Source organism: Pelophylax lessonae (assembly GCF_965119305.1).
Source record: "Pelophylax lessonae genome assembly, chromosome: 10".
NCBI lineage: Eukaryota > Metazoa > Chordata > Amphibia > Anura > Ranidae > Pelophylax > Pelophylax lessonae.
This window is the reverse complement of record NC_138777.1, coordinates 240,000,304-240,013,185: the sequence shown is the minus strand read 5'-3', so window position 1 is coordinate 240,013,185 and position 12,882 is coordinate 240,000,304. Positions and strand designations below refer to the sequence as shown.

Here is a 12,882-nt window from a genome sequence, read left to right as displayed (position 1 = left end):
CAACACACCTGGGCGTTTTTGTAGCAGGCGTTTTTTTGGGCGTCTTTGGAGGCAGGCATAACATCTGAACTTCTGTGTAGGGGTATATATACACACACACATGTATGTATATATACAGCTACACATATATAGGTGTGAAAGTAGCAGAACCCTATGCTAGCGCTAATGAAATAATTAACAGCCATATGGCTTCGCTCCTATCACACCTATATGTGTGTATGTGTATAAATACATATAAGTGTGTGTACATATATACCCCTATACAGAAGTTCAGATGTCATGCCTGCCTCCAAAGACGCCCAAAAAATGACCAAAAAAAACGCCTGCAATAAAAACGCCCACATGTGTTGTCGCAGGCGTTTTTTTTGGGCGTCTTTGGAGGCAGGTATAACATCAGAACTTGTGTATAGGGGTATATATATACACACACTTATATGTATTTATACACATACACACATATAGGTGTGATAGGAGCGAAGCCATATGGCTGTTAATTATTTCATTAGCGCTAGCATAGGGTTCTGCTACTTTTACACCTATATATGTGTATATATACATACGTGTGTGTGTGTGTATATATACCCCTACACAGAAGTTCTGATGTAATGCCTGCTTCCAAACACGTCCACAAAAAAGCCCAATAAAACGCCTGCAACAAAAAGCTGAGTGTCACAGGGGCGAAGCCACTATCATGTTCTATTGCAATTCTAATAGAAACAAACTTGTTTCTATGGCGGTCACCCTGACATGGCATAGCAGTCAGAGTCAGTTAACCCTACACTACACTACGGTCACCCTGGCACTTAACACTTTCCCTACAGAAACTAGATTTTTGAATCTAACTAAAGTGGAAAATAGCAGCCTAACTACACTAGATATCCCTTTCCTCACACTAATAATTGCTAAATGACACTTTTGAAGCAGAAGTAACAGAACTGCTTCCACTCTCTTCCACATCCCTGTATTACAATGCTAGGAATTTGGCGGGGCTATCTTATATACTGGGGGGCGTATTCACTAATGATTGGCCTCTGGACCCCCTAGTCACTCCAATCACATTCCTAGCATCCTCTAGGAATTTGGCCGAATTTCGAACAGCCAATGTTCGGGTCGAACCGATGGTCGACCCGAACCGTTCGATCATCCCTATTGATGAATAGAAGTGTGGCAACTCTGACTGTGACACCCCTTGGATTTTCTCAATGAATTCATAGTGTTTTCTGATTGGATGTGTTGGGGCAGTGGCATCACAATCTCCATCTCATCCAATCAGCGAACACTTTGCATTCATTGAGAAAATCCAAGGGGTTCCTTGATTGGTACACCTCCTGTGTGCACAGTGCAGCACAGCAGCCGCTTGTCACAGGACCTGGAAGCTTGTAGAGATCCGCAGAATAACCGTCTGCAACAGAGATGACCGGGGGGTCCCAGAGGAACAATAAAAATAGAAATATGTAACACATGCATGATGCATTCTTCTCTTCTTCTTCTTTTTTTTTTTTCTCTCTTCTCTTTATTCTCTCTCCTTTTTTCTCTCTCTTCTTTATTCTTCTCTTTTTTTCCCCCTATTTTTTTTTCTTCACTCTCCTCTTTTTTTTTTTCCCCCTCTCTGTCATCTCTTCTCTTTTCTCTCCTCTCCTTTTTCTTTTCTTTCCTCTTTTTATTTTCTCTCCTCTTTCTTTTCTTTTCTCTCCTCTCCAGGCGGGATTAATATAATAGTGTATAAAGTGTCAGACCTGGAATTCATTATTAAAGGCGTTTCCCGCCGGTGCTGTGAATGGGCGGAGTTTTGCTAATCATGATACTCAATGAGTGGTTGCAGTGAATGTTGTGATGGAAGCAGGCGGCTCAATGCAGCAATCCTGGTCTTCTCTTCTAGGAGGACGATTCCCCCAACTCTGAGCTGCGGAGGGTAATTAGCGCCCCGTTGCCTCTTAAACGTGACCGCTCCTTCTCTGAGCAGGACCTGGCACAGCTGCAGTGTGAGATGGGACACAAAGCTCCACAGAGAGCGCCTCCGGAGCCGCAGGAATCCGAGACACGACAGCGATCGGGGAGCATGAACTTCACACACGGAGCCAATCGAAGTTTCTGTAAGTGCTCTGAGCTTCCCCTCTGCTGATACTCAGACTTTTTTGTTACTTTAAAACCAATGATATCCAAGTGTATGAAACGGTGATTATAATTGTATTCCATCCTCAGGCTCCGCCTCCTGCCCTGTAATGCTGCACAATGCTTGTGCTTTACTGCTGCTTCTCACATGGCGAGTCTGAGGGGGGGGGGGGGGGGGGGATATACTGAAGGCAAATAGACTGTGCACTCTGGGAGCACGTGGAGCATCGGGGGGGATTTACTGAGGGCAAATAGACTGTACACTCTGTAAGGGCATTTGCGCCAGAGTTTAATAAATGAGGGAAAGCTTCACTTTGCAAAGAATACCCAATCACGTGCAAGGAAGATAAAAAAAACAGCATTTTGCTTGCACTTGATTGGATGATGGAAGGTAACAGAGCTCCCCCTCCTTTACTAAGCCCTGGAGCAAATTGTAAGGGTGGCTCTGTTGCTTGCAGGGACCCATGTAGCCCCTGGAGGAGGACCCCAGGGTGATGTAGGGACAGTGCCTGTGCCTCCACCAATAGAAGCATTAGGACCTGCCTCTGTCATGTGAGTAAAAGCAGTTTGCAAGGGGTGCGCATGTGCTGTCATTCTTCATACAGAATAGAGATAATCAGGAAAATACTGCATTATGGCCACTAGATGGAGCTGGTGATTATGGTAGCTAAGTAAATCTTTTTTTATGATCATCAGCTCCATCTAGTGGCCATATTGTGGCATGTAACCAATTCAAACTAGTTTAGTGAAGAATAACATTCAACCCGGGGAGAAAATGGCCCAGTAACATTTTTTACCGTTATTCGCACGGAATGAAAAGCTTGGCAGTGTGTTTTTTTGTTTTTTTTGTATACAATGCCTTGCAAAAGTATTCGGCCCCCTTGAACTTTGCGACCTTTTGCCACATTTCAGGCTTCAAACATAAAGCAAACTCTCTCCAGAAGTTCAGTGAGGATCTCTGAATGATCCAATGTTGACCTAAATGACTAATGATGATAAATAGAATCCACCTGTGTGTAATCAAGTCTCCGTATAAATGCACCTGCACTGTGATAGTCTCAGAGGTCCGTTTAAAGTGCAGAGAGCATCATGAAGAACAAGGAACACACCAGGCAGGTCCGAGATACTGTTGTGAAGAAGTTTAAAGCCGGATTTGGATACAAAAAGATTTCCCAAGCTATAAACATCCCAAGGAGCACTGTGCAAGCGATAATATTGAAATGGAAGGAGTATCAGACCACTGCAAATCTACGAAGACCTGGCCGTCCCTCTAAACTTTCAGCTCATACAAGGAGAAGACTGATCAGAGATGCAGCCAAGAGGCCCATGATCACTCTGGATGAACTGCAGAGATCTACAGCTGAGGTGGGAGACTCTGTCCATAGGACAACAATCAGTCGTATACTGCACAAATCTGGCCTTTATGGAAGAGTGGCAAGAAGAAAGCCATTTCTTAAAGATATCCATAAAAAGTGTCGTTTAAAGTTTGCCACAAGCCACCTGGGAGACACCAAACATGTGGAAGAAGGGGCTCTGCTCAGATGAAACCAAAATCAAACTTTTTGGCAACAATGTAAAACGTTATGTTTGGTGTAAAAGCAACACCGCTCATCACCCTGAACACACCATCCCCACTGTGAAACATGGTGGTGGCAGCATCATGGTTTGGGCTGCTTTTCTTCAGCAGGGACAGGGAAGATGGTTAAAATTGATGGGAAGATGGATGGAGCCAAATACAGGACCATTCTGGAAGAAAACCTGATGGAGTCTGCAAAAGACCTGAGACTGGGACGGAGATTTGTCTTCCAACAAGACAATGATCCAAAACATAAAGCAAAATCTACAATGGAATGGTTCACAAATAAACATATCCAGGTGTTAGAATGGCCAAGTCAAAGCCCAGACCTGAATCCAATTGAGAATCTGTGGAAAGAACTGAAAACTGCTGTTCACAAACGCTCTCCATCCAACCTCACTGAGCTCGAGCTGTTTTGCAAGGAGGAATGGGCAAAAATTTCAGTCTCTCGATGTGCAAAACTGATAGAGACATACCCACAGCGACTTACAGCTGTAATCGCAGCAAAAGGTGGCGCTACAAAGTATTAACTTAAGGGGGCTGAATAATTTTGCACGCCCAATTTTTCAGTTTTTTATTTGTTAAAGTTTGAAATATCCAATAAATTTTGTTCCACTTCATGATTGTGTCCCACTTGTTGTTGTTTCTTCACAAAAAATTACAGTTTTATATCTTTATGTTTGAAGCCTGAAATGTGGCAAAAGGTCGAAAAGTTCAAGGGGGTGAATACTTTCGCAAGGCACTGTAAATGCACCTTTTAGTGTTTCTGGACATTTTTGCAGCAATGATTTTGCGTTGTGCTGAATTTGATAATACAAGTTAATAAAAAGGATAAGTAAAAACTTGAACCCTCGTGTTTTTGTCCGCAGTGAGTTACTCGAGATGCGGCAGTTGTGGGACGCCGTCACCCAGCCGCAGTGCACTCAGCTCTGTGCAAGAGAAGACCGAACCCGACTCCGGCGCAGACAACAAACACCGCTGGCTGGTAAGAATTTACCAATAAAGCTGAAATGTTTGACATCTGCAATGAAGGAATAAATCGCCAGCATTGATGTGTGCCTCGTGTATGGCTGCCGCTCTGTTCACTAAAACTGTTCCCTTCATCACTCCCTTACACTACAGAATGCATCGAACATCCAGCACTGCAAATCACCAGCAAGTCGTCACACTCTCTCTCCATCCCCTCCATTCATAAAAAGTCTTGTATTCTTTTCACTGAATACAAGGCCTTCGGTGATTGGAGAAGGGGAGATCGTGATGTGCAGCCACCCCTCCTCCAGTCACAAAATGCCTTGTATTCTTTTCACTGAAAACAAGGCATTCTGTGATTGGAGGAGGGGAGGGAGTGACCTGGTATGAGAACTGTACTCCAGCTAGAGCTGTAAGATTCAGTGCCAGATGTTCAATGTGTAAGTTGTACAGGAGTACATGGGAAGTGACAGTTCTAGGAGTACATGGGAAGTAACAGTTATAGGGAGTACATGGGAAATAATAGTTATAGGGAGTACATGGGAAGTAACAGTTCTAGGAGTACATGGGAAGTAACCGTTCTAGGAGTACATGGGAAGTAACCGTTCTAGGAGTACATGGGAAGTGACAGTTCTAGGAGTACATGGGAAGTGACAGTTCTAGGAGTACATGGGAAGTAACAGTTATAGGAGTACATGGGAAGTAACAGTTCTAGGAGTACATGGGAAGTGACAGTTCTAGGAGTACATGGGAAGTGACAGTTCTAGGAGTACATGGGAAGTGACAGTTCTAGGAGTACATGGGAAGTAACAGTTCTAGGAGTACATGGGAAGTGACAGTTCTAGGAGTACATGGGAAGTGACAGTTCTAGGAGTACATGGGAAGTGACAGTTCTAGGAGTACATGGCAAGTAACAGTTATAGGGAGTACATGGGAAGTGACAGTTCTAGGAGTACATGGGAAGTAACAGTTCTAGGAGTACATGGGAAGTAACAGTTCTAGGAGTACATGGGAAGTAACAGTTATAGGGAGTACATGGGAAGTGACAGTTCTAGGAGTACATGGGAAGTAACAGTTCTAGGAGTACATGGGAAGTAACAGTTCTAGGAGTACATGGGAAGTAACAGTTATAGGGAGTACATGGGAAGTAACAGTTCTAGGAGTACATGGGAAGTAACAGTTCTAGGAGTACATGGGAAGTGACAGTTCTAGGAGTACATGGGAAGTGACAGTTCTAGGAGTACATGGGAAGTGACAGTTCTAGGAGTACATGGGAAGTGACAGTTCTAGGGAGTACATGGGAAGTGACAGTTCTAGGAGTACATGGGAAGTGACAGTTATAGGGAGTACATGGGAAGTAACAGTTCTAGGAGTACATGGGAAGTAACAGTTCTAGGAGTACATGGGAAGTGACAGTTCTAGGAGTACATGGGAAGTGACAGTTCTAGGAGTACATGGGAAGTGACAGTTCTAGGAGTACATGGGAAGTGACAGTTCTAGGGAGTACATGGGAAGTGACAGTTCTAGGAGTACATGGGAAGTGACAGTTCTAGGGAGTACATGGGAAGTGACAGTTCTAGGAGTACATGGGAAGTGACAGTTATAGGGAGTACATGGGAAGTAACAGTTCTAGGAGTACATGGGAAGTGACAGTTCTAGGAGTACATGGGAAGTAACAGTTCTAGGAGTACATGGGAAGTGACAGTTCTAGGAGTACATGGGAAGTGACAGTTCTAGGAGTACATGGGAAGTGACAGTTCTAGGAGTACATGGGAAGTAACAGTTATAGGGAGTACATGGGAAGTAACAGTTCTAGGAGTACATGGGAAGTGACAGTTCTAGGAGTACATGGGAAGTGACAGTTCTAGGAGTACATGGGAAGTGACAGTTCTAGGAGTACATGGCAAGTAACAGTTATAGGGAGTACATGGGAAGTGACAGTTCTAGGAGTACATGGGAAGTAACAGTTCTAGGAGTACATGGGAAGTAACAGTTCTAGGAGTACATGGGAAGTAACAGTTATAGGGAGTACATGGGAAGTGACAGTTCTAGGAGTACATGGGAAGTAACAGTTCTAGGAGTACATGGGAAGTAACAGTTCTAGGAGTACATGGGAAGTAACAGTTATAGGGAGTACATGGGAAGTAACAGTTCTAGGAGTACATGGGAAGTAACAGTTCTAGGAGTACATGGGAAGTGACAGTTCTAGGAGTACATGGGAAGTGACAGTTCTAGGAGTACATGGGAAGTGACAGTTCTAGGAGTACATGGGAAGTGACAGTTCTAGGGAGTACATGGGAAGTGACAGTTCTAGGAGTACATGGGAAGTGACAGTTATAGGGAGTACATGGGAAGTAACAGTTCTAGGAGTACATGGGAAGTAACAGTTCTAGGAGTACATGGGAAGTGACAGTTCTAGGAGTACATGGGAAGTGACAGTTCTAGGAGTACATGGGAAGTGACAGTTCTAGGAGTACATGGGAAGTGACAGTTCTAGGGAGTACATGGGAAGTGACAGTTCTAGGAGTACATGGGAAGTGACAGTTCTAGGGAGTACATGGGAAGTGACAGTTCTAGGAGTACATGGGAAGTGACAGTTATAGGGAGTACATGGGAAGTAACAGTTCTAGGAGTACATGGGAAGTGACAGTTCTAGGAGTACATGGGAAGTAACAGTTCTAGGAGTACATGGGAAGTGACAGTTCTAGGAGTACATGGGAAGTGACAGTTCTAGGAGTACATGGGAAGTGACAGTTCTAGGAGTACATGGGAAGTAACAGTTATAGGGAGTACATGGGAAGTGACAGTTCTAGGAGTACATGGGAAGTGACAGTTCTAGGAGTACATGGGAAGTGACAGTTCTAGGAGTACATGGGAAGTGACAGTTCTAGGAGTACATGGGAAGTGACAGTTCTAGGGAGTACATGGGAAGTGACAGTTATAGGGAACGCAGCACCAGCCGCACAGTATTAGTGATAATTTATTCTTACATTGCAGTTTTTTTTCTCCTGGCGTTCCAGTTGTTTGTGGAGGAGGAGGAGAGTTACAGCATTATTTGTGCAGTCTGGGGATAAGGGGGGTGGGGGGGATAAGGGGGGATAAGGGGGGTGGGGGGGATTAAGTAATTAGAAGGGGTTAGGTTTAGTTTAGGGGGGGGGGGGCTTTACCCCTCCGGTTCACACCAAAGCGTTTTGCAGAAATGCACTGCAGTCCATTTACTACGATCTCCTATGGATCTAGGTTACATTTGTGTGATTTTTGGAAAGGGTCGGGGACGTTAGGGTTAATGGTTAGGGTTAGATGTAAGGGTTAATGGTTAGGGTTAGATGTTAGGGTTTGATGTTAGGGTTAATGGTTAGGGTTTGATGTTAGGGTTAGATGTTAGGGTTAGATGTTAGGGTTAGATGTTAGGGTTAATGGTTAGGGTTAGATGTTAGGGTTTGATGTTAGGGTTAGATGTTAGGGTTAATGGTTAGGGTTAATGGTTAGGGTTAGATGTTAGGGTTAGATGTTAGGGTTAATGGATAGGGTTAGATGTTAGGGTTAATGGTTAGGGTTTGATGTTAGGGTTTGATGTTAGGGTTAGATGTTAGGGTTAGATGTTAGGGTTAGATGTTAGGGTTAATGGTTAGGGTTAATGGTTAGGGTTAATGGTTAGGGTTAATGGTTAGGGTTTGATGTTAGGGTTAATGGTTAGGGTTAGATGTTAGGGTTAGATGTTAGGGTTAGATGTTAGGGTTAATGGTTAGGGTTAATGGTTAGGGTTTGATGTTAGGGTTATATGTTAGGGTTAGATGTTAGGGTTAATGGTTAGGGTTTGATGTTAGGGTTTGATGTTAGGGTTAGATGTTAGGGTTAGATGTTAGGGTTAATGGTTAGGGTTAATGGTTAGGGTTTGATGTTAGGGTTAATGGTTAGGGTTAGATGTTAGGGTTAATGATTAGGGTTAATGGTTAGGGTTTGATGTTAGGGTTAATGGTTAGGGTTTGATGTTAGGGTTTGATGTTAGGGTTAGATGTTAGGGTTAATGGTTAGGGTTTGATGTAAGGGTTAATGGTTAGGGTTAGATGTTAGGGTTAGATGTTAGGGTTAGATGTTAGGGTTAATGGTTAGGGTTAGATGTTAGGGTTAGATGTTAGGGTTAATGGTTAGGGTTAGATGTTAGGGTTAGATGTTAGGGTTAGATGTTAGGGTTAATGGTTAGGGTTTGATGTTAGGTTTGATGTTAGGGTTAATGGTTAGGGTTTGATGTTAGGGTTAATGGTTAGGGTTAGATGTTAGGGTTAATGGTTAGGGTTAATGGTTAGGGTTTGATGTTAGGGTTAATGGATAGGGTTAGATGTTAGGGTTTGATAGGGTTAATGGTTAGGGTTTGATGTTGGGGTTAATGGTTAGGGTTAATGGTTAGGGTTTGATGTTAGGGTTAATGGTTAGGGTTAGATGTTAGGGTTAATGGTTAGGGTTAGATGTTAGGGTTAATGATTAGGGTTAATGGTTAGGGTTTGATGTTAGGGTTAATGGTTAGGGTTTGATGTTAGGGTTTGATGTTAGGGTTAATGGTTAGGGTTTGATGTTAGGGTTTGATGTTAGGGTTTGATGTTAGGGTTAGATGTTAGGGTTAATGGATAGGGTTAGATGTTAGGGTTAGATGTTAGGGTTAATGGTTAGGGTTAGATGTTAGGGTTAATGGTTAGGGTTAGATGTTAGGGTTAGATGTTAGGGTTAGATGTTAGGGTTTGATGTTAGGGTTTGATGTTAGGGTTAATGGTTAGGGTTTGATGTTAGGGTTTGATGTTAGGGTTTGATGTTAGGGTTTGATGTTAGGGTTAATGGATAGGGTTAGATGTTAGGGTTAGATGTTAGGGTTTGATGTTAGGGTTAGATGTTAGGGTTTGATGTTAGGGTTTGATGTTAGGGTTAATGGTTAGGGTTTGATGTTAGGGTTAGATGTTAGGGTTAGATGTTAGGGTTAATGGATAGGGTTAGATGTTAGGGTTTGATGTTAGGGTTAATGGTTAGGGTTTGATGTTAGGGTTAATGGTTAGGGTTTGATGTTAGGGTTTGATGTTGGGGTTAATGGTTAGGGTTAGATGTTAGGGTTAATGGATAGGGTTAGATGTTAGGGTTTGATGTTAGGGTTTGATGTTAGGGTTAATGGTTAGGGTTTGATGTTAGGGTTAATGGTTAGGGTTTGATGTTAGGGTTTGATGTTGGGGTTAATGGTTAGGGTTTGATGTTAGGGTTTGATGTTAGGGTTTGATGTTAGGGTTTGATGTTAGGGTTAATGGTTAGGGTTTGATGTTAGGGTTTGATGTTAGGGTTTGATGTTAGGGTTTGATGTTAGGGTTAATGGTTAGGGTTAGATGTTAGGGTTTGATGTTAGGGTTAATGATTAGGGTTTGATGTTGGGGTTAGATGTTAGGGTTAATGGTTAGGGTTAATGGTTAGGGTTTGATGTTAGGGTTAATGGTTAGGGTTAGATGTTAGGGTTAATGGTTAGGGTTTGATGTTAGGGTTTGATGTTAGGGTTAATGGTTAGGGTTAGATGTTAGGGTTTGATGTTAGGGTTAATGGTTAGGGTTTGATGTTAGGGTTTGATGTTAGGGTTTGATGTTAGGGTTTGATGTTAGGGTTTGATGTTAGGGTTAATGGTTAGGGTTTGATGTTAGGGTTTGATGTTAGGGTTAATGGTTAGGGTTAGATGTTAGGGTTAATGGTTAGGGTTAGATGTTAGGGTTAATGGTTAGGGTTAGATGTTAGGGTTAGAGGTTAGGGTTAGATGTTAGGGTTAATGGTTAGGGTTAATGGTTAGGGTTTGATGTTAGGGTTAGATGTTAGGGTTAATGGATAGGGTTTGATGTTAGGGTTTGATGTTGGGGTTAATGGTTAGGGTTAGATGTTAGGGTTAGATGTTAGGGTTAGATGTTAGGGTTTGATGTTAGGGTTTGATGTTAGGGTTAATGGTTAGGGTTTGATGTTAGGGTTTGATGTTAGGGTTAATGGTTAGGGTTTGATGTTAGGGTTTGATGTTAGGGTTAGATGTTAGGGTTAATGGATAGGGTTAGATGTTAGGGTTAATGGTTAGGGTTAGATGTTAGGGTTTGATGTTAGGGTTAATGGTTAGGGTTTGATGTTAGGGTTTGATGTTAGGGTTAATGGTTAGGGTTTGATGTTGGGGTTAATGGTTAGGGTTAGATGTTATGGTTAGATGTTAGGGTTAATGGTTAGGGTTAGATGTAAGGGTTAATGGTTAGGGTTAGATGTTAGGGTTTGATGTTAGGGTTAATGATTAGGGTTTGATGTTGGGGTTAGATGTTAGGGTTAATGGTTAGGGTTAATGGTTAGGGTTAATGGTTAGGGTTAGATGTTAGGGTTAATGGTTAGGGTTTGATGTTAGGGTTTGATGTTAGGGTTTGATGTTAGGGTTTGATGTTAGGGTTAATGGTTAGGGTTTGATGTTAGGGTTAATGGTTAGGGTTAGATGTTAGGGTTTGATGTTAGGGTTAATGGTTAGGGTTAGATGTTAGGGTTTGATGTTAGGGTTTGATGTTAGGGTTTGATGTTAGGGTTTGATGTTAGGGTTTGATGTTAGGGTTAGATGTTAGGGTTTGATGTTAGGGTTAATGGTTAGGGTTAGATGTTAGGGTTTGATGTTAGGGTTTGATGTTAGGGTTTGATGTTAGGGTTAATGGTTAGGGTTAGATGTTAGGGTTAGATGTTAGGGTTAGATGTTAGGGTTTGATGTTAGGGTTAATGGTTAGGGTTAGATGTTAGGGTTTGATGTTAGGGTTTGATGTTAGGGTTAATGGTTAGGGTTTGATGTTAGGGTTTGATGTTAGGGTTTGATGTTAGGGTTAATGGTTAGGGTTTGATGTTAGGGTTTGATGTTGGGGTTAATGGTTAGGGTTAGATGTTAGGGTTAGATGTTAGGGTTAGATGTTAGGGTTAATGGTTAGGGTTAGATGTTAGGGTTTGATGTTAGGGTTTGATGTTAGGGTTAATGGTTAGGGTTTGATGTTAGGGTTTGATGTTAGGGTTAATGGTTAGGGTTTGATGTTAGGGTTAGATGTTAGGGTTTGATGTTAGGGTTTGATGTTAGGGTTTGATGTTAGGGTTAATGGTTAGGGTTAGATGTTAGGGTTTGATGTTAGGGTTAATGGATAGGGTTTGATGTTGGGGTTAATGGTTAGGGTTTGATGTTAGGGTTAATGGTTAGGGTTGGATGTTAGGGTTAATGGTTGGGGTTTGATGTTAGGGTTAAAGGTTAGGGTTTGATGTTGGGGGTTAAAAGCTTTTCCTTCAGTAAGAAGCAGATTTTTCAGAATGATAGGAAAAGGTTTGTGCAGATTGCAGAATCTCAGGGTAACCAATCAGAAAACAATCGTTCACTGATAGCTGTTTTTATTGGCTCTTGCACCATCCAATCATCTTTGCTCGTTGCTTTTATCGCATTGCAATAAGAAATGTGAATGTTCTTTCAGGAGTTCAGCCATCCGGTGGACACTTTGGCTCTCACGGTGGAGGAGGTGATAAACGTGCGGCGAGTTCTTGTGAAGGCCGAGATGGAAAAGTTTCTGCAGAGTAAAGAGCTGTACAGCAACATGAAGAAGGGGAAGGTACCGAGCGACACTGCGATTATCTCCTCATGTGCCTGTCCCTGTCCCTATCCCTGTCCCTGCCCCTACCTCTGTGCCTGTCCCTGCCCCTGCCCCTGTGCCTGTCCCTGCCCCTACCCCTGTGCCTGTCCCTACCCCTGTGCCTGTCCCTGTCTCTGTGCCTGTCCCTACCCTTGCCCCTACCCCCGTGCCTGTCCCTGCCCCTGTGCCTGAAGTGGTTGTAGCGGGATGACCTGCTGGCGTCACCCGGTACCGTTCTTTAGAGCCGGCGGTTAGTTTTTAGGAGATGACAACCGACGCGGCCCAACAGCCGCTTGGCCGTTATCCCAGCGAGCCCAAAGGGATGTCCCCCCCCCCCCCCCCCTTTGGTAGCTCTGCCCGGGTCTCCCTCCCGTCCCACCAGGAGACCCGAGCAACCAGCTGACACATCCACCGGCTATTACTGTCTGAGTGAGTGACTGAGTGACTGGTATTAGAGTACCAGTCACTGCCTATTACTGTGACATTACCCCCCCCCCCCCCCCCATCCATAAAGAGTACCTGTCACTCCTATTACTGTCACATTCCCCCCGATCCCTCCATAAAGAGTACCTGTCACTGCTATTACTG

General features: G+C 43.2%; 1 protein-coding gene across 1 annotated transcript in view; it reads left to right on the top strand.

Annotated features, from left to right (window-relative positions):
• The window catches only part of SPIRE2 (spire type actin nucleation factor 2), a 137,197-nt gene that overhangs the window by 105,867 nt on the left and 18,448 nt on the right, over positions 1-12,882 (top strand). Inside the window, exons 9-11 of the mRNA XM_082270587.1 lie at positions 1,880-2,093; positions 4,558-4,673; positions 12,142-12,273. Coding sequence (XP_082126713.1) covers positions 1,880-2,093; positions 4,558-4,673; positions 12,142-12,273 — 462 coding nt within the window. The remainder of the gene's footprint in view (positions 1-1,879; positions 2,094-4,557; positions 4,674-12,141; positions 12,274-12,882) is intronic.